This window comes from Lissotriton helveticus, chromosome 7 (assembly GCF_964261635.1).
Source record: "Lissotriton helveticus chromosome 7, aLisHel1.1, whole genome shotgun sequence".
In the NCBI taxonomy this organism is placed as follows: Eukaryota; Metazoa; Chordata; class Amphibia; order Caudata; family Salamandridae; genus Lissotriton; species Lissotriton helveticus.
Window position 1 is genome coordinate 812,479,878 of NC_136068.1, and position 21,987 is coordinate 812,501,864.

The 21,987-nt window shown below is 42.7% G+C and overlaps 1 protein-coding gene and 1 long non-coding RNA gene across 2 annotated transcripts in view; one reads left to right on the forward strand and one right to left on the reverse strand.

The window, feature by feature from the left end:
• LOC144769225 (uncharacterized) overlaps nucleotides 1-21,987 on the forward strand; it is a 341,045-nt gene that overhangs the window by 277,325 nt on the left and 41,733 nt on the right. The window lies entirely within an intron of this gene.
• TXNDC15 (thioredoxin domain containing 15) overlaps nucleotides 1,436-21,987 on the reverse strand; it is a 69,221-nt gene continuing 48,669 nt past the window's right edge. The window contains exons 3-5 of the mRNA XM_078653262.1: nucleotides 13,173-13,336; nucleotides 4,711-4,841; nucleotides 1,436-1,760 (exon numbers count right to left, since the gene is read on the reverse strand). Coding sequence (XP_078509388.1) covers nucleotides 1,564-1,760; nucleotides 4,711-4,841; nucleotides 13,173-13,336 — 492 coding nt within the window. The 3' untranslated portion in view covers nucleotides 1,436-1,563. The remainder of the gene's footprint in view (nucleotides 1,761-4,710; nucleotides 4,842-13,172; nucleotides 13,337-21,987) is intronic.

Below are 21,987 nucleotides of genomic sequence, written 5' to 3' on the forward strand. Positions count from 1 at the left end.
TCAGTTAAAACAACTGGAAAAAGACAGCCAAGTTCACCTGGATGACATTGCAACTATGAACTGGGAGACAAAATAGAGAAATTACTAAACTGACTCCCTAACCAGCAGGACATAGCTATGATTAAGCCATCAATATACACCCTTGTGTGGCAGCGCAAAGCTCCTTAGAGATAGCTTCAGCCATTACTAATTAATAAAAAAACTGTTTAGGCAGCACAGCGTCACTGAGGCAGAGGTGACCCGACACATACTCAGAACTATCAATGTAAGCTCTGTCATGCCATCAGTGCAAATATGTAGACCCTACCATAACCCCTGAAGTAATTCTAGAAGTGATAATGGGGGTGCAGTCATGTGTGGGCCTAAATGTCCTCCTCATTACATTCTTTAAGCAATTCACACCCCTCTTGACACCCCACCTCCTAGAGGTATTTGCTGAAGCTTCACACACTGGTTGCCTCGAGTGCATGTAGACTAAAATGGCTTTATGCCTGGTCACTGCATTAGGCACTGCCTTAGATGACTGTAACTCACGCCATATAACTAACACACACACTAACTAACACACACACACACACACACACACACACACACACACACACACACACACACTCACCCCCCCCCCACCCCCCATTAATTTTAGTGGATTTCAAACATGCGTTTGATTCCATTAGTTGGGAATTCCTCACACAGGCGCTTCAGAAAATGAACTTCGGCTCAAGATTCCTTTCTTGGTTACAAGTCCGGTACTACTCTCCATGAACCCTGTAGAGGATGCATACTTCATAGGAAGCTGCTTTTACAAACTATTAAACAATGTAACTTTTAATATTGACTCTAAACACTTAGTTATTAATACTCACAAACGGGCTCAGAAGAGTTGTGCATAAGTAACAAAGTGAAGCTGTACCATCTGACCTGGTTCCAGTATTCCAACATCCATTTATCACATATAGGGGGTCGTAGGACTTTTCTCCGCTGGAAAAATCACTGACATGTTCGGTGCTGGTGACTGTCCTGTGGTGAAATTGCTTCTCTGCTCACCTTGCAGATACCTTTGTCACTTTTGCATAAGTGCCACCCTTCCCCATTAATTTTGGCAAAGAGCAGCTTCCTGCTTTTTTAAAACTCTGCATTTTAGCATCCCTATGTGCTGAATGATATGTGCTATGTCCATCCATCTTAAGTAATAAAGGAGGAAAATGCCTTAATGTGAGACATCCAACTCATTTACAAAACAGAAACCCTCACGGTGTGGCCTAAAATAGCTAAACACACAGTGGTGGTACAAGTAAAGCATTGAACATAAAGTGTATAAAATCTAAGGTGCCCAGTTCCTGCAAATCTCCCTCAATGCCTTGAGTTTCCCTTCAAATAGGTTTTATGTAAAATCCTTTTGCCTTGGGCTCATAAAGCAAAAACTTATGTTTCCATATTTGTTCACAGTCTTTATTATTGACAGCACAAACTTTGGCTGGTTAATGTTTCTTGAGTAGATTACCCAGGCATTGTAATTTCTTCTGGGGCAATGATATCTCCTTTCCAACCGTGTCCTCTCGCAAATCATTCAGGGTGTTCTTGTTCTGGTCCAGGTAATAGCCACCGAATGCTTTCGGTCCGTAACGTTGCATAAATAATAAAACTAGCCACAAACATCATTGAAAATACCAGTAACCAGTCAATTCCTTTCTGAGGTTTGCTAGGCAGCGGCCCTTCGTGGTCTTCAGCAGTGACAGCCACATCACTATTTGCGTCTATACCTAAAAGAGAAAAGAATCCATAGCATTAACACAAAATCAGTACAAGGCATTAGCATCAGACTGGAGTTGATCGAAAGAGAACAGTTCAAATTGTTACGGTCAGTAATAGATTATTTTTTGTGTCAAAAAATGTATCTTGCAATTAATCACTCAGGTAAGCCAAAATGTAAATTAGAGCACATCTAAAATCATTATTATTGATATCTGAAGCCCATTTCTAAACAAATGTCAAATGAGGACAATAATGGTGTTCCCGATACTTGGCTAAAAGCCTATCAATATTGTCAATGCACTACATAAAACAGCCATCTCCATCTCATCCACTTATACAGGCTCCGCCACCAAAACAACATTATGTATGGAAAGCCTATAGTCTGTGTCCAATGATAATTATCTGCCCTCGTCACAAGATATTTACCAGATACAGGCGGGATTGAAAAACACTGTCTGAAATCTTTAGACCAATTTCATTTTTATTTAAAAATGTGTGTAAAATTGAGATTCTCTGATAACTACATTTTTCAGTGACTGTGGCCATTTTGCAAACCTAGATTTATCAAAATCATAACAAATACAGACCCCTCTTCTTTTCCTTTTTCTGTGGAACTGAATACGAGTGCAAATGATAGGAAAGTCTACAGTTGGTATATGATCAGTAAGACCATTACCACAAAAGGTAACAGCAAATATACTAGTACAATACATTACGAAGGTCAAAATGGTGAAATCGTTGCAAAACCATGCCATTAAAAGGTGTCATCTGAACAACATTGAACATATTTAGGTCCTAAGATCGGTTTGGAGAGTTCCAGAAAGTAGTTATTGTACTTAAAAAAGATTTTGTTTTTTGAGATTAGGTCATTTTTAATGTAAGGAGTTGTAGGCCGAGACGGTAAACTGACCAAGTAGTTAAGATGATATATTTTAAATGCGACTCTTGGCTTCAGTTCAGTTGGTAGCTCATGAAAGCTGGAATGAATCGAGGTGATGTAGTCAAATGTTCTTATTGAAGACAAGAGTAGAGTGTATAAAGCCTTTTGTCGATTGAGTGAAACTTTAAGCCCATTGGGACAAAATGTGTTGCAATAGTCCAAGCATGAGATAACCAATGCCTCAGCAGCCATATTTAGATGGGAAGTCAAAAGAAGAGGCTAACGTTTTTGAGAGATGGTACTGGCCACTTTTGCTATTTTGCTCATGTAAAGAACCAAGAAAAGAAATGAATCTATAATTAAGTTCAAAGATTTTACTGTGCACGACAATGAAGGAAAGGAGTTGCACGCCATCGAAGTTTAGAGTTTGGTGAGGGAGGTAGGTAAGTGTAGAATGTCAATTATGGAGGAAGTTATTAAGTATATTATGGAATCATTTGCATATTGATGTATGAAAGCTGGACCCCCTGAATAACAAACTCAACAGCTTGCAATATAGAATCAACAAAGTGGGAGCTAAAAGGGAAGTCACAAGGTACCACAGAGTTCCCTTAAGTCAGACTTTGAATCTTCATCAAATGAGAAAGGTTGGTCAGAAACAAGGAAAACAAACCCAGGATATTGCTATGAAGGGCTGTGTGGCAATCCAAAGTGGAGATCATTCTGCCGTCTCCAATTGTGTCAGATGGTGATGTGACATCACACAGAATGAGGAAGCAAGAGTCCCCCTCCTCGATTCAGTATTTAAGGCACATCATCTTATATGTTTAATGTGGCAATCTCATTGCTACAGCAGTTTAGAATCCAGAGTGATGATCAGTCAAGAGCTGCTCTTTGGTAATGTATTCCATGAGTTTAACAGTCATGCAACTCTCCATGCCAACAGAGATTAGAGACAGGCCTATACTTGGAAACAATATTGGGGTTGGGTTTTTATTTTCGAGTATGAAGTCATGTGGCAGGATTTCAGCAGGTCGAGAAAAATTCCATGGGTGAGGGAAGCGTTTAGCAGATTGTACCATTGCAAAGCAAACAAACTGAAACTGACTTTTATAATGTAAGGAATGTTGGTATTGAGAGGAAAGAATCGGACAGATATCAAGGTGTGAGGGATGATATTTTGTCTGTCAAGAAGAGTAGAATTTCATTGCATTCGTCAGCTGAGGGTCAAGGCAGGGGTTAGGTGGGAGCACTGGTATTATACTGGATATATTGGAAAGGGGACCCAGCTAGATTAAAGGACAAGTCAATTTAATTTTGGAGAAGGTTGGCTTTGAACAACAAGGATGACATTTTCATAACTTCTTTTCAGGGCTTTTAACTTGGTACACAACAGTAGGTATTTGGAAGTCAACCAAACATTTTCCATAAAGCATATCTATATTCTTTTCTAAATGAGAAACTTGGTGTACTGTTGTTTAACTGAAGCAGACTAATGTATCAACAACTGAGGCAATGCTGCTGTTATAATTCTTTGACAGACAAGCTCTTCTGATTGGGTAAGATGAGTACATGTTCGAGAGATGATGCAGTTGATAATAGAGAGGATAAGGTTTATGAGGAGCCATTTTCAGAGCATAAACTCAGAGAAAAAACTGAAGAGGGTAACTGGAAGGAAATAGAGACAGTACTACAGAGGACCAAAATCATTTATTTGATGTGGGTAGGGAGAGAAGAGTGCTGACTAAGGTTGTGCATTTGAAGGACCCTTGAGAGTTGTGAAGAACTTGTATCTAGTTTAGATCTCTTCTCTAAGAGTGCCTCTGGCACAAGCATTTTTCAACCATTTTGAAACAGGAAAGAGCAATTAGACCAGGTTACAAATTTGGACTCCTGCTGATATCTGAGTCTTGGTAATGTTTCAATTGTGTCCTAAAATGAGCAGGTTCCCAGAGTGGAAGTTTTAACTTGCTAAACCCTCCCTAGGAAGCTCTGAAGTTCCTACATATATGTAAAGACAAACAGTCAGGATGATATATGGCAAATGGAGTACCAATTCCATTCTCCCCCCTACTAACCTGATTGATTGAATATGAAGGATTTAAGAGTTTCTAGAGTCCGCTCTGTATGGTTAAACCTAGCCATAGGCTTGGCTCCTTGAAACAGAAGTATGTTGGGAACAGCTACAGTGCCAAATCTTGTAGAAAGACTGAAGAAAGCAAATAAAACATACAAAATTAATGTAGCAGTGGAAAGCATAATTTTACATACAACTTCCTTTTAAAGTAATTGATTAAACATATACCAGTACTCGAAAATGGTAGGATATTCAGTAAGTTATAGTGCGTTTTGTACACCAGTAAATAAAATAAATCTGCCAACAGGTATGTACGTTGAATTGTGAAATAGCAGAATCAAGCATTATGTAAAAAATAAATATATGCTTTTGGTGTCTCTGTTACTCTTAGTTAAATGAACTCTTACCTTTATCAACATGAGGGTGAACTTTTTTTAAAATTTGAAATACTAAGCTGTGCGCATTGGTACTGCTATTAAATACCCTGCATGATCCAATTACTGTGCCTATGGGCATCTTTGTAAGGTTCCACTCAGTTTAATTAACAATAAGCCAATCTGTGTGTGCTTGGCCAATAACTGAAGGGCCAGCCAGATGGAACTGATAGGGAGAAAGAGCCCAATGACCAAGGATAACAGTGTCTCCATGAAATGCACTTTATCATATCCTTACATCCTGGCTCTTTCCCCATTCCCAACCTATGGATTGATCTCATAGCCACTGAGAATAACACACAAACAAAAGACGGAGAAAGGCAGCATTTGGCAGCCAGGGACAACACTAAATGGTTCTGCAGAACTTCATAAGAAAACTTAGAACTGCTCTAGGAGCAATGCTCAAAAGAGTAGTGTATTCAGAATGGAACTAGGATAGCAAATGTAGCCAGTCAGCATGTCTCGGACATGTGCAGGTCTCGGGAATGCCACCAATGTATTTATTCGTATTTATTTATTGTAGAGTTTTGTATAGCGCTAGCCAGACCCGAAGGTACCGGAGCGCTTCACAGCATGGGTTAAGGCAACATACTAAGGCGATCATAAACACATTGAATCAAGGCATAATTGGAAGACCTGTGTGTTGACTAACATTACAGGAAAGGAAAACAAAGAGAGTCACAATAGTGAGCACATTCGTCATATATATATATAATCTGAAATATCGTGAGTGCCAGGGTTTCTTTGTTTGTAACATTTCACAAGTTACTGCTGTTTCTTGTGTTTTCTACACCTTAGGTAGTGGGGTGTTTTAACCTGAGTGGCACCAATTCTACTTTTTCATGTGAGGTTACTATCTATATTCACTCTGTAAGCCCGTACATACAGTAATTTTGAGGTGCGACCCTTGTATCCACCACTATCTCCTTTTGTTTTATGAGCCCCACCAGCACCCGGCTCCCAGTGGAACCAGGTAGGTTCCAGAAGAACTGCTGGTAGTACTTTGGACCTTGTGCATTGTGTGTAAAAGCGCACAGGTTTGAACATTTTACTCACCGGTGACTGTTGATATCGAAAACAGTACTTACATTTGAACGAAGTTCTTGGTTCTAAAACATATATGAAAAGAAGTGTTATTTTTCTAATTTGGTCTCAGATTTATTCTTTGAGTGTGTGTCTCATTTATTGCCTCTGTGAGTACAACAAAATGTTTTAGTACTATCCTCTGATAAGCCTAACTGCTCGCCCACACTACCACAAAAGAAAGCGTTCGTATTATCTACTTTTGCTTCTGCAAACCAATCGGAGACCCACTGGACTCTCTGCAGCGTACTTCGTTCTAGCACACTATATGGAGAGCCAGCTTCCTACAATATCATTTTTATGCATACATCAAATTGCTCTGTGAGAGCTTTACTTTTGATGAATGCAATACTGCTCTGGAAATTTTAAGTAACAATTTTTTAAATGTTACTGGCCGTAACTGGGATGCAAGAGGTGCATACACGTTTAACAAACTAGCTTTACAATATATAAAGAGGTTCAAAGATATATTATTTAAACTGTAATAATAACTCTTTAATACTATTGCATTCATGAGGACACATTGAAAATTTAAGATCCATAAAGTTTGCAGTTCATTTTTGGGCACAAACTACATTTTAACCATTTTGAGCCAGCCCGCTGCATAATAAGTAATCAAATACTACACAAATCTCACTATCTATCAAAGTGAGATTTATTTTCCTTAAACTGGTAGTTGGATGCATAAAAGTCTAGAAATAATGTTTTCCTTAAAATTTACAAATGGGGCAAGTAGAGAACAAAATCTCAACAAAGAAATGAGAGTAACGTTGAAACTAAATAAGCAATGAGTATTGTAGAGAAACCGGGAATGAAGAAGTAAGCTCTGCGAAGCACAGCAAGTTCAATACAAAAGTACAAAAGGTTTTAACCTTGCTTATGCGAAGGAAGTGATGACCTCCAATTCCTCCCACTGCACTACAGTTTTCCGCCTTCCTTTCCCAATGCCACCTGGAAAGAATTGCCCAACATCCACTAGGCACTAAGGAAAAATGGTCAAAAAATAAATGGGGGTAGGCAGCCTGCCCAGGCTTTGGACCGTGCCCCCACATCACAACAGACCCAACGTCTCTCTGCTCCCCATCAGGGATATATGGGGAGGGTTTGCCCTCAATCTGTCCCCCTAGGTGTGAAAAAGGAGGCAGAACCATCAACCCCTTCCCCAACTAGACACCAGGGAAAAATGATTAGAGAATAAGGAAGGAGTGGCACGCCAAGGCCATAAGGGATGAAGATGTCTTTCTGCCCCTCCACGGGTGCAGAACAGGGGTGGGTTATCACTAATAAGAGGGAAGAAGATGGCCAATAACTAACCAGACACCAGCGATGATGTATTATTTATTTTAGAAAAATATATTTGTGGGGGACACACATTCTGGGATTATGGCTGATCTTCCCTATCCCTAAAACACCAACAGACTCACTGCACAACTGTGGAAGAGGACTGGAGAATTTGCCCCCAATCTGCCCAGTACATTGACAGACCAGGGACCATGCAAAGACCACATTGACTTGATATTGAAACAGTATTCATCTGTTCCTCTCACGGGCAATAGGCCCACCCATACAAGTGAGGTACTGTTTTTATCAAGTGTTGAAACACTGGATGGCCAGGAATATTGTGGATTCCCACAGATTACAGAACTTTGCCTCACACCACCCAGGCCTCATGTAGGTGTCATGTTTTCAGAAAATGACCGGGTTAGGTAGGGTTCCCTAAATGGTGGCAAAGCCGGGCCCAAAATCCGCAACTACCCACAAATGTCCGAATGGATAATTTTTCATGAAGAAAATTTGAGGTCTCCATTTTATATTTTGGTGCTTTTCCGGTTACAAGTGATAGGTCCAGTCATGCAGTGACGTACCATTTTTATTGGGGGAAGTGTGGGAGCCCAGAATATTAGAACATTTGTTATTATGAACTGGAATTCCCTCAATCTTTGGCTTCTAAATGCAAGCCAGTGTGCAAGAAAAAACAGAGTTTGAAAAATGCCCTCTGAATCACGAGAGCCCTTGAGGTAATCACAAATGCAGAGATGTACAAATGACCACGGTTCACAAAATCAGTATCATGGACACACAAAAAAAAAATAATAATCTTCCTTCATACCAAGCTGCAACACAGTTGCATCAACAATTTAAAAAAAAACAGTATTTTTTGAAGAGCTAACACTATACATCCCTACGACCAGAAGGGTCTGATAGCCATACCAATATTTTACTATGGTAAATGGGCCATTGGGAAAAAAATTACAGATTAAAACATTGTAAACCATTTGTATTTTTTCCCTATGTTTTACATTATTCTTTATGCCCACCCTTAGTTTCCCTGGGTAAGCCAGGATCGATATACACAAACGACCCCTTTCTAAAGTCAGAATTTTGCGTAGTTTGCTGAAATGTTTAGCTTGCCAGGTTCTCCCATGGGTTTGCCGACAGGTTTAAGTGTGAAGTACCTCAAACATCCAAAAAGTGCCTAGGGGGTAGTGGTCAGCCAAGATGGCTATGTGGACGTGATCCATGATGGCTCTGCTACCACCAATCGAAAAAGGAAGGAAAACGAACACCAAAGGCGAAACCCATCGCCGGAAACCACTTCATCTTACCCAGTGGTCCTTGACTGTGCACATTTAGAGCCTTTGGCGGTGCAGATGCGGCCCGGTGGCAAGGGGCCTGGTGAGGTCGGGGCCTGGTGGACGGGGTCTTCCGTGGCCTGTCCGAAGGTCTCTGGAACGCGCTGTGGCACGGATCGGGCGGCGGTTGGCTGATATCTACCCCACTCACCGAGGACACTTGAGCAGACTCCCAACCCCCAAATAGTGATGGTGAGTGGGAGGCAAAGAACACGGGCGGCGCCAGCATGCTACCGGCCTCTGAGCTAAGACCAATCTTTTTAATCATATTGCAGACCCCAAACATGTGACCCATACAAGAAGCGAGGCCCTTATCACGGTTATCCCAAAACAAGGAAAGGATTCACATCACTGAGCGTCCTGTCGCCCTATAGCATTGCTTATTGTAGACACGCAGTTATACTCCAAAATCTTGGCCTCGCATCTGGAAGACTGACTGCTTGGTCTGATCCACCTGGATCAATCCGGCTTTATTAAAGGCAGACAGACACACGATAATGTACGAAAAGTGATACATTTGATTGAGAAGGCTGCCATTAAGATAGCAGTCCTACCAACATTTCTTCATCTCTTCCAGAGCTTGCCTGTTGACTTAGAATGGGATTACCTACCTCGATTTCGCACTCTTCTTACAAAATATCTGGCAAAATAAAAGAGCATGCCCAGCTTTTAACTTCCTCCGGAAGCCGAAGGAGGTCCGGCACTCCCCGACTTTGCACTTTATTAAAAAGCGGCCCAACTCAGAGTCATTACACAGTGGTCCCAGCGAGAGTCGGACAAACACTGGTTCCACATAGACAGGGCAACAACGAGAAGAGCCATATGGGATGTTCTCTGGAAACCGAAGCCAGCCCACCGTCTTATTGCTTACACAAGGACCCCTCGAGAACGACCTTAAAAATCTGAGATGAGGTGCTAAGATTGGATGCGTGGATGACATTTCCCTCACCGTTTACTCCCATTCATTATAACCCAGCCGTTTCACCAGCAATGTAACCAGGCCCATTTGATGTGTGGAGGGAGGAGGGCTGCCTCACACTGTCTTGTGTCTTCCATAACTGGGATATATCGACTTTTAAACACTGTCAGCGAGACTTCCAACTTCCGAACACCGAATACTTTCACTACCTTCAGCTACGTCACTGGGTCCTACACCCTGAGATTCTGGAAGTGGCGACCAGGGAACTTACACCACTAGAAGAACACTTTGACAAGGGGGCCGGGACAATTAAGTGCGCCATTTCCTTTTCATATTATCTCCTGTTGCACACACTACCCTCCCGACGAACACATCACTTTCAGTTCTGGGAGCGCACACTGGGGCACGACATTTTAGACACCCAATGGAAGGTACTCTGGAAAGACCTAGCGTGGCACAACCACTCTCTAGGGCTTCATGAAGACCACTATAAGATATTTTACAATTGATACCGATGACCCACAAAACTAATAAAGATCTTTAACACATCTGACTTATGTTGAGGGGCTGTGGTCTACTCTGCGATTTTCGTCATATCTGGTGGGACAGCCCGACAATCTGCCCTTCTGGACCACAATCTTAGCCCAAATCAAAGATATGTTAGGATACCCTATCCCAGACACCCCTGACTTCGCACTCCTGGGCTTATGGAATAACTGCCTGAAATATCAAACAAGCAATAACGTGGCGTTGCCTGGGAGTAGCGAAGACAGCAATTGCCGCAGCTTGAAAAAAGAGGGATGCACGACCCGGACACAATGGCATGCACGTCTAGGACAAGCAGTTATAATGGAAAGTGAAATTTTTAGAGATTACTTTAATCAATCAATCAGGGATTTATAGAGCACACTACTCCCCCGTAAGGGTCTCAAGGCGCTGGGGGGGAGGGGGGGGGGGGTGGGAGAGAGGTTTGGGCAGCTCTGAGGTCATCCAAAGAGCCAGTTCTTGAGGGCCATCCTGAATGCTTGCAGTGTGTGGCTTCGTCGGATGTTGAGGGGGAGCTTGTTCCAGGTTTTGGCCGTGATGTAGGAGAAGGATCTGCCTCCTGTTCTGGCTCTGTGGATGCGGGGGGATTTCGGCCAGGGCAAGGTCAGCGGAGCGGAGGTTTCTCTTGGGGGCATGGAAGGAGATTCTTTCATTGAGGTATTGGGGTCCCGTGTTGTGGAGTGCTGTGTAGGCGTGTGTAAGCAGCTTGAAAGTCACTCTTTTTTCAACGGGGTGCCAGTGGACGTCTCGGAGGTACTGGGTGACGTGGTCTTGTCAACGGGTGCGGAAGACGACCCTGGCTGCGGTGTTCTGGAGGTTGTCTAGGAGGGCGGTGGAGTTTGGGTCGCTGGGGTTGTCTCCGTGCAGTATGTAGTCTGTGGAGGCGAGGGCGTGATGTAGTCTGCGATGGTGTTGGGGAAAGGGGTGCTGGGTCCTGGAGGTTGGCGAGAGTTTCCCGTAGAGTCGTTCTGGGATCGACCTGGATCAGAAAGTGGATGTGTTCCATAGGGGGCGAGTAGTCGTTCAAGATGGAGGTTGTCAGTCGGAGGGAGCTTTTCTGGACGAAGGCAAGGCCTCCTCCAGGGTGGCTGGGGCAGTCTTTCCTCTGGATCTTGTGCTCTTCTGGGATGGTGGTTGCGATGTCCGGTGCGGAGCTGGCTTTGGTCCAGGTCTCTATAAGGAAGGCGACATCGGGCAAGAGGGTGTTGAGGAGGTCCCAGATTTCTACTGTGTGTCTGTGCAGGGAGAGTACGTTGAGGAGGATGCAGCTCAGGGGTTTGGGTGCGCTGGCATCCGGTGGGTTGGCGGTAGCTGTCTGGGTCCAGAGGTGGGTGTAGGTGCGGCAGAAGTGTCGACAGGAGAACAGGCCTTGGGTAGTGCTTTGTGTCGAAAGCTGGCAGTAGTTGTTGCATCCAGGGTTGAGTGCGTGGAGGGTCCCTGAGTCGTAGCGGCGGTCGTGGCAGAGGACCACGGTCCCTGGCACTGGTCTTGGACCGGCTTGCCTTTGGTGCACAAGAGGCGCGCCCGATGCGTGCGCCCACCAGTAAGTAGGGGAAGGGAGAGCAGCTGGGAGGCAGGAGTGGGAACACGTAGGGGGAGGGCCGCGGGGACAGCAGTGGCAGGAAAAAAGGCAGAACAGGACAAAGACACAAAATAAGCAAAAAGAAAATAATCGGCAAAAAAGGCAAAGACCGAGAGAATCAGAACAGAGAAAGACAGAACAGCAGCAGACAGAAAAGGCAGACAGAGCAGAGCAGCAGAAGAGCAGGCTCTTCCACTGCACCACCAAGGATGAGGCGCAGGCAGGAGCCTGCGGGTGGAGGAGGGCCTCGAACACCACCTACCTGAGTCACCAGAAGGCGCTGGGGCAGTGCCTTAAGGAGGGAGCTGCGCGAAGGGAGAGCAGTTACCCTGACCAAGAGGTCATAGATCTTGCTCCTCCTACTTTAAAAACTTTGATAACGTTTGGGGCCCTTTGATCAGTTACCTCTCTAGAAGTCTTCCACTAGTGGCCTGATCATCGGGGGTGAGAGTGCTACTGCTCTTCCAGTTCTAAACAGTGAGATCCTACCCACTAGAGTACTGACTGCAAGATTTATACTTACCCCCACGTCACCCGAGTCTTCGGCTAGGCCTTCTTTTTCTTTTCAGTTTTAAGTTGTTATTTCCTGTTTTTTTTTCCTTTTTCTTTTTCAGTTCAAGAGGGAGGAGGGAGAGACATAAGAGGAGGGGAGGGTAAAACGTTTGGGGGGGGGGGCTGTTGGGACAATGTTTACTTATTAACCCTAGCAATGCTTACTGAGAATCGATAGGAGGGGGTACCATGAATAACTGAAAATGCTGTGTATTGATATAGATACCGGAAAGCTATAATGGGATTCCTTTATTAAATGTATTGTCATGTTCTATACCGGAAAATCAATAAAAACATGTTTGACAAAAAAAAAGTGCTCAGCACTTGGGATGAGGGGATGGGTAGTGGGTTGGTTCAGTAGCTAAGTAGTAAAGATGTATGTAACAAGAATGAAAAAAATTACAAAGAAATCTACAACATGGCCAACCTGCCAAGAAACTAGGACCACAATTTTGCTTCATCATATTTGTTGTGATTGCTTCTCTAATTTCAGTAGATGGGGTGCTGGCCTCTTCTTCTGCCACCTCCATCTCCAAAATTCCCCAAGGCGTTTGTGAGAATCTATTAGGGATTATTGGTTTTTTAGTTAGGGTGAAGACGTTCACCTAATGATAAGTTTTGACACCTAAAATGAGACTTTAATCATAAAAATAATAAGTTATGATTCAATAACATCCAAACATTTTCCAATACTCTACGTTCATTGAGAAATACCTGCTATGCTGAGAGGCATCAAGCGCCAAGAAATGGAGGGTAGGAAAAGCACGTGGCAGAGAATTAAAATGAGGAGCCAGTCTCGCTGAAAAATGACACCATGGTGTATAAAACAAAACCAGAGTACATTCACTGCTGTTCGAGTTCAAATACTCCATCAAGTCCTGCAAAAAAAAAAAATAATAATAATAAAAACTCAAACCGATGTGTCTATAAAATGGACCATGTCAGAAACACACAATTTTCAGTCAAAATTACCAGAAGTATTATCAGATGAAACACTCAATATTATCATTCCTCAGCTCTCTGGAGTACAATCATAATAATAATAATAAGGTAGTTTATAAAGCGCCTGGTGACGCCATCCCGGCGTGTCCCCGCGCTGAAGAAATTAAGTTATCAGAGACATACAGCCTTCCCACATCACCCACCCCCAAGCCCCTGCTTATAGTTTATATAAATGTGTTTTTAGCATGGTTCTGAATTTTGTTTCCCATTCTTCCAGTCTTAGGGATGTGGGGAGAGCATTCCAGTTTTTTGCTACTATATATCTAAAAGAGCGACCACCTAGTTTTGCTCTTTTTACACGGGGATCGTCAACAGCCCCATCCCCTCTGATCGGAGGGCTCTGGTTGGCTGATACCCGAGTGCTAGATCAAACAAATAGGGAAGGGCTTTACGTTGGAGTATCCTGTGGCACATTAAGAGGGCTTTGAACATCACTCTCTTCTTGATCGATAGCCAGTGTAGCGCAGCTAAAGCTGGTTTAGATGCTGCTCTTCTGGGGAGTCGTAGTACGAGACGAGCTGCTGTATTTTGGAGGACCTGTAGGCGCTTTAAACCGTGTTCTGTAGCACCCAGGAACAAAACATTCCCGTAGTCCATCCGGGAGGTCACCAGCGCCTGGGTCATAGTGCGTCTGGCCTCCAGCGGGAGTAGATCTAGGGTGCGATTTAATGTTTTCAGGACTCCAAAACTTTTCCTACGAGGCGACGAATGTGGCCTTCGTAGGATAAAGTGTGGTCCATCCAAATGCCCAGGTTTTTGGCTTCTTTACAGGGAACAGGTGTGGGACCCAAACACGTCGGCCACATATCTGGAGACCAGCTCAAGTTGTTTCCTCCCACCACCATTACCTCTGTTTTGCATCCATTTAGTTTTAGGCAATGTGCATCCATCCATTCAGCTAATGCTTGCATGCAAGCCTTAAAATTAGATGCTGCCATTGCTGGTGCTTGGGACAGCGAGATCAGCAGTTGGGTGTCGTCAGCGTAGGATACCAGTTCTACTCCGTACGCCTGCACCACTTCGGCCAAGGGGGGTCATATACAGATTGAAAAGCGTTGGACTCAGGGCCGAGCCCTGAGGAACCCCCTGTTCCAAGGCCATCTCTGCTGATCTGCAAGAGCCTCGTTGCACCATAAAGCTTCTACCTGTGAGGAAGGATTTCAGCCACCCCAGTGCGGAGCTGATGACACCCGCTTTGACTAGACACTGCAGTAAGATGGAATGGGCTACAGTGTCGAATGCCGCACTGAGGTCAAGCATCACCAAGGCCATGGTGTTACCGGCATCCGCCCCCCGTCTAAGGAACTCAGTCGCTCTCAGGAGAGCGGTCTCCGTGGAGAAGCCCACCCGGAATCCAGATTGCGAGGGGTGCGGGGATTCAGTTTTTTCTAAATGTGTCATTAATTGACCATTTGCCACTTTCTCCGCAACCTTAGCTAAATAGGGGAGCAGAGAAAGGGGTTTTAAATTTTCCAGTACATCTTGGGCAATGTTGGGTTTTTTCTTTAAGGGGAGCACAATTGCTTTTTTCCAAAAAAGATGCATCATTCATATCTTCTGTTCAGAGGTCCTATCCCCAGACCATTCTGCAGTAGATGGCTAAATGTTCCAGGAGGTTTCTGGTGGTTAGTAAATCACTCAACAGGACAATGCAATGGTCTCCCTTTGGCATCACATAAGCGGCCTAAATGACCTACTGCTAATTAGGTATGCTACCAGTACCTCCAAAGTATCATTATGAGAGTTGTTACATTGCAGGCAAGTACATCTGGATTATTTAACTCGCATCCATGTTTAGGTTTTAGGTTAAGTGCATACAGTGTGGTATTAAATTAAATGTAATTAAAAAAATGATATGCACAATTAAACTGATATTAAGTAATTTATTGCTAACAATTTAGAAGTAAAAAATTACTTTAACATTAGATTTAAATTATAAAGTTTAAGTGATTGTTTTAATTTTATTTAATTTACAAAACATACATAATAAGCAGTTAATTTAATTTTAAAAGGTACTGTACAGTGGTAGAAAGAGGTTTTTAAGCCTCAGGGAAGGGTAGCCTATGTAGGCAGTAAGGAGTTTTTATTTAGGTTTGGAGATAGGTCTTGTGTAGAGCTAGTAAGAGTATGTAAAATGTATAGGTAGTGGTAGTCTAGAATTAATATGTGAACACAAGCATAAAATAGTGATCTTATCAATTAAGAAGTAATTACAATGTTAAGATTCTAATTATATTGAACAATTTAATGTAAAAAATAAAAATGTTTGCATCATATTTCTTTATGTATATATATATATATATATATATATATATTGCATACATATATAAATGCACACAATACAGGTGTATATTATATATATATATATATATATATATATATATATATACATACATACATACATACACACACACACACACACACACACATTTAATATTAAGATACATTAAATGAGATGGGGTTAAAAGTAAAAAACTTACCAACAAAGTAAAGGGCTACAGATGTAAAGGAATGCGATCTAAAGGTACTCCTGATGCAATGACAAACTTGGGCGGTTAAGACTCCCATGTAATAATGTTCTATTTAACAACTGAAATTCGTTAATTCCTCTGGACACCGTCCTTTACATTGTAATTTATAGTTTTGTCAGTGCCATTACAGACCTGTGACAAACAAAATGCTTAACAACCTTAGTCGAGTTCCAAAAGTGATTGTACAGCCCAAACTGCTAACCATAGGAGCAGGAACCCACACAAACCTTGGATTGGGTTGTACTAGCCCTTACAGGTAGGAGGTGGGGGAGGGGGGCAAAAAAGAACTGCTGAATTATAGAAATGTCAGTGGTCAAGATTAACTCTAGCGTTTCCATGCATACATTTTATTTTTCACAATATACATTCAGCCAATTGTGTATAAACTGGCACGTTTCGACCAGTAAAGAAACGCTAGTTGCAACAACTTTAATTCAATTGAATAAAAACAGCTCTTAAAAAGTGTTGTCCCTTAGACCCTAATATACAAGAAATCAGCGAGTTAAGGCCTAAGAAGTTACTGGAAAACCAAATATTATGTAATGACCATAAATTAATTACTTTCATTTTTTTTTAAAAAAACCAAATCTTACACATAGCATAACGTATTATTGCCCACAAAAGTACAGTTACTTAAGGGATTAAGAAAAGTCATGTTAAACATGAATTCTTTGAAATTCCATTTGTACCAGAGATAGGATTTGCCTAATAGATACAAATATTTTAAAATGATTACAACATACGATATACAGGTTCTGCATTTCAGCGACATAAATGGTCCTTCACCAATATGATTTGGATTGCTGAGACCCGAAGTTCCCCTGCATGGTAAAAGGGTTTTCAATCCTGGCTTGAGGGTCCAACTGTTGTTTCAACTGATATTGTAACTTTGTGTTTTGCCATGCTAATCTAGTTCCAAGGTTCCAGGACCTATTCTGTGACCTGGAGAGACACACTAAGTGTGCCCTAATAGCTTACATGGGACTACTCGCCAATCCCTGGTTGAGATACATAAAGCGATGGTGGAAGCAAACTGCGTTTTGTGAATCCTATTAACCAGACCTTTTATCTATGTCAGTATATACAGTGTGGTATACTGTCCCCAAATGTGTGAAGTTCTGTTTTAGATTAGATTAAACCCCAGACCCTTGTGCTAACATTGCTTGTGTGTGTGCAGAGAAGGTGTAGCACATGTGATAGCAGGACTATGTGTGTGGTGGGAGTTTGAGCACTGGGACGAGTTAACTAAAAACGTTGCCTGTTCCCCTTGGGTGGTGTGCTCAAAATGAACACTTGGAGGTTCATCCCCCAAGGGGAAATCCTGAAAAATCTGGCAAACATTTTGACCAGGATAAATATTGAAGTCACCCATTGCCACTATTGGAGTAAAAGAGATATGACATGAGCTGATCTCTGGGGATCATGTTTAGAATTTCTCAGTCACCATAGAGACAATAATATTGGAGTAGGTAGATTGGTTGTTTGAGTTATAGATGTTTAAGGCCAAAAGATTTGTTTTCTCAGAAAAAGTAAGAAAACCCGCTCCAAATTTGAAAGAGTTTGTCTCCAAGTCTTGCATTAGACAATTCAGAGTCAGTGATATTAAAATGCACACCCGCCCCCTTGGCCCGCCCAGAGGATTCTGGTATAGCCGGGCTAAAACAAAAAGTGAACAAAGCCATCTAGGAAGGATGTGTTTCGGATTGACCAGGGTCCTTTAAGGTCCAGCATGTTATATTGCATGATAAAATCTAGCCAATTCTGATCACTGACCTTCTCAAGCCCAGCAACATTCCATGACAAAAAACGAATCTGATTGACAGCATCAGCCACTGCAAGGGGAGAATCGACTCCCTTACCCAGCAAGCTATTTGCAACATTGCAACTAATAGAGGGTAATCAATCTTACTCCTCAAGAGAGATGGGGAGTGGAGTAACAGTTGCCTTAAGAGGCATAGGATGGGGCCCATCATGCATGTGACTCAGCAAAGATGAGATATGCCTAGAAGTATTCAAATTATGTACATTGCCCAGTCTATAAAAATAACCCAGTGGCCGCACCTCGATGCTCACAGTTGGATTAACCTTTCCCTCAAAAGAGACAAGAGTTCTACCCGCAGCCCGACTATTGCTAAAATGAATCACTATGCAATCCCCATAAAAAGTTGAGGCCTTCTGCACCTACCCTACTCTGCTTACCATGTTGATTTTGATTTGGGCAAAAATGCTCACATTAGCCCCATGCCCTTCTTGTTTTTAAACTGAGAATCATTTTTGCCTGCATTTGACTTAAGTGGAAGCGCATTTACCCAAACAATCACATGGAAGATTCAGTTGTTCAGTGTTGGGCAAGTGTGCACAGGTTGACCCGCTCGATGAGGGTACTGAGTGACTCTTGCTTAAAATATGTGGGGCAGAGGTATGCTCCGGCAAATCCAGAGCAGAGTCAAATTGGAGGATCGAGTCATCCTTTGTTACTGACTGTATAGTAAAAGGTGCATCATTCTGCTCTGCTCTGGCACTCCCAAAGCCCAAACCTTTTTCTGCCGAACTGCACCTATTACGGTTGTTGCTGTCCGGCTATCTAACCGGCGGACTGCCACGTTATCCATTATTGGCCTTGGGCATTCTATATTAGCCCCGCAGTATGGGCTGTATAAAAAGTTAATTATGAACTTTTTCTAAAGAAGGCATACATTGTTTGTCCTGAAGATGAACTCTTAATTATTTTAGGGTTCGAAACGTCGTCGACCTGGTCACACTATATGCATAATTATTATGCTAATATTTGCAAGCAATAGTGTGCTATTTGTATTGTTTGATTGTGAATTGTGATACACAGACTACCTGAATTGCCTGTAAATTCTTGTTTGTCTTTCCTTCAAGTGTGTAAGTTGGGCATCGGCTGGTGTCCTGCTTGTATCACACTATATGACCTTTGTACTCTTTTTATCAGAAATTAAATACTGTCCGGCTGGACAATGAATATAGTTGCTATTTAGTCTATATTTATTTTGCAAATATTCTAATTGTCTAGGGACCACTGTCCTGTGAAATAATGACTATTGTTTGTGGCACAATTGCCCAGAGACACTCTAACAGGGTTGGGAAGGCTAGATGGGCAGGCAGGCTGTTCTGTTTGGCAAACCGTGTGATTTCAAATCTGACATGAGAGGAATTTCTCAATTAAGCCATTATGGAGTTATAAAAATGTTTTAACTTCACATTCAAAGCAATAATGGCATTCTTTACAATATAATTAAAGTTGATCGACTGGTGCACAGCTTTTATTACTATGAGTTTTCCAAGAGATACTTAGATTTGGTAGGTGCTCCTGAGGTATCGTCTTACCACCCTGGAGACGAGTAAACTTAAAGATGCGTGAGTGCTGTCAATTAAAAACTGATAGCATCCCTCGGGGCACTCTGAGATGGGGATATTGTCCTCCGTTTAATGTTCTGAAAAGATTTACTCTTGATAATTTTGAAAAAGGACAATATCCCCATCTCAGAGTGCCCCGAGGGATGCGATCAGTTTTTAATTGACAGCACTCACACATTCTTTACAATATTACATGTGTTCCTCAAAATACCAACAATGGATTTAATATCGATAAGAGATTAGGTATTAGGGGCAAGGACAGACGTCGCCTGCCATTCAGTTTCTCCATCCAGGCCAGTTGATGGAGTATGGCAATTACAAGAAACTATAGGAGTTAAATAAGTAGGTCGAGCTACCTTTTTCTCTTCCAGATGTAACGGCCCATTCATGGGGACTGTCTGTGCAACATGCGGAATGATAGAAGTCATAGCCCTGCCTCCTCAGCTATTTGTTAATTTTGTCGAGTGGGGGTCTAAGGCACCTGGACAAACATCATTTGACTTCATTTTATAAAATGTAGTTATCTTTGATTTTGAGGCCTTCAGAGCCTGCGGCAAGTTTCTCCCTTTATTGGAATGTCCTCGACTTCCACTATTAGGTTGTCAATGTCCTGACAAGTGCAATTTTCAGCCGCCTGTCTCCATGCGGTCTTAGGCTCCTTCCCAACACCCGGGAGATGATCGGCTGTCTTTCTCTTGCCCATGATAAGATCCCTTCTCAACACAATTCACAGTAAGGACAAGATTTGCCACGAGCTAAGTCAAGACCAAACACACTCAAAATAGAAAACAGAAGGGCACTGTCTGCGTTCAGCGAATATGACAATCATACCAGCAATGACTAAACATTATCTGGGTGCAGGACCAAGGGGCATGGCCCTGCCCTGCTTCTTCCTGTCACTGACAGGCACAAACTGGCCTGCCCTAGGCCGTGCCCGGGTGTCGCCAGCACAGCAGGAAATGTGAAAGTGCTTTGTAACACGGAGGGTGTTAGGCTCCTCCTCCCCTATTTGCAGCCTCGCGTTGACACTCTCAAGCCTGGTAATAGCTGGAGCCGGCCACAGGCACAACAAGGATTTCCGCACACATAGACGTTCATTTATTGTAGACGTATCATGCAATGACTGTTGTGCTAATTGTTCAGTTGGAAAATAAAAGAATTTTTTTTTTTCAAATGATGTCCCGCACAGCAGGAGATGTTGTAGCACTTTGTAGCGCCGAAGGTGTTAGGCTCCTCCTCTCGTCTTTTCAGCCCTGTGTCGGCGCTCTCAATTGTGGTGACAGCTGGAGCCTGGAGTTCCCCCAGGCACAACAATGATGTCCCTGAATCTGGTCAGACCAAGTTCTTCGGTGATCCTACATATGTTGGCAGTGGTGTTTACATTTTAATTGACTATATGGTTTTAAGGTTTGGCTGGAGTGGCCATAATGCCTTAATATTACTGTTAATGCACTCTCATCAGTACCTGTCTTGGCCGGCCCCACTTTGCGCCTACAGATTAGGAGAGCCGTCTGAAGTGATAACAGAGGAATTTTCTGGAAACCTATTTTGTAAGAGTAGTGAGATCGAAGGCTGCCTTAAACCGGACTAGGAGTCCAAAGATGTCTGGAATGCTTTCTCTGTTCTCTGAGAGAGTGTGAGGGATGTCCTGTTGTTACCAGTAAAGGCTATACCTTTGCTGTGTATGGGGTTAGGGGTGGGGGTAAAGCTGGTTTGATCAGAAATGCTCTAAAGCCCCTTGGAATCTAATGAAAGCCATCAAGTGTTCACCCAGGGATAAAGAGAAGGTGGAATTCTTACATGGCCTTTTAAAAAGGCCATTAAGGAAAGAAAAAGGGGCCTCAAGGGCCAGTTATTGAGCACCTGTGATATCCGTGATAGTGCCACCTTTTGGAGGGTCCCAATAGTCCAAACCTAGCGGCCGAGGATGTGACAATTTTGACCTTAGTGATAGACGATAGATGGTTTGACCATTTTTCTCATATATTGAATCAGGTATAGACTCCGGACCACAATCTACCAGGGTGGTACAGTTGGGAAACAGAAAAACGTAATTTTCTGCTTCAGAAGTTGAGTGCCATTCAGAGATTGGCGGGAAATAAGACACTGGGTCCGAACGGGGTCCCGGCAGAACTTTTTAAGACTGATCCCCTTATCTGGGCCCCCTTGTTATACAAGGTATTAAATGCTGCTGTGCAATTTTGTCCTCCGATCTCGGGGGCTCAATCCATATTTCTTAACATTTTGAACAAGCATTTGCAATGCAGTAGGTCTCGCATTAATTAAGTTTAAGCTATTGGCATTGCTAAATATTGCAACACCAATTGCAACAAAAGTGTATAAATTGTAGGCCAAAAAAATGTGTGTTTATTTTTGTAGCAATGGTGGCATGCTGCGCTTTAGATGAAAATGTTTAAAAGTAAAGTGCGCCATACTGCGATTGCTACAATAGTTAATTGTGGATGTGTTAACAATTTATGTGTGCACTGATGGCTGGCGGTGTGTGTGCCTGTAGAAATTGTGCACTGATGGTTGGTGGTGTGTGTGCCTGTAGAAATTGTGCACTGATGGCTGGCGGTGTGTGTGCCTGGTGGAAGTGTGCACTGCCGGCTGGT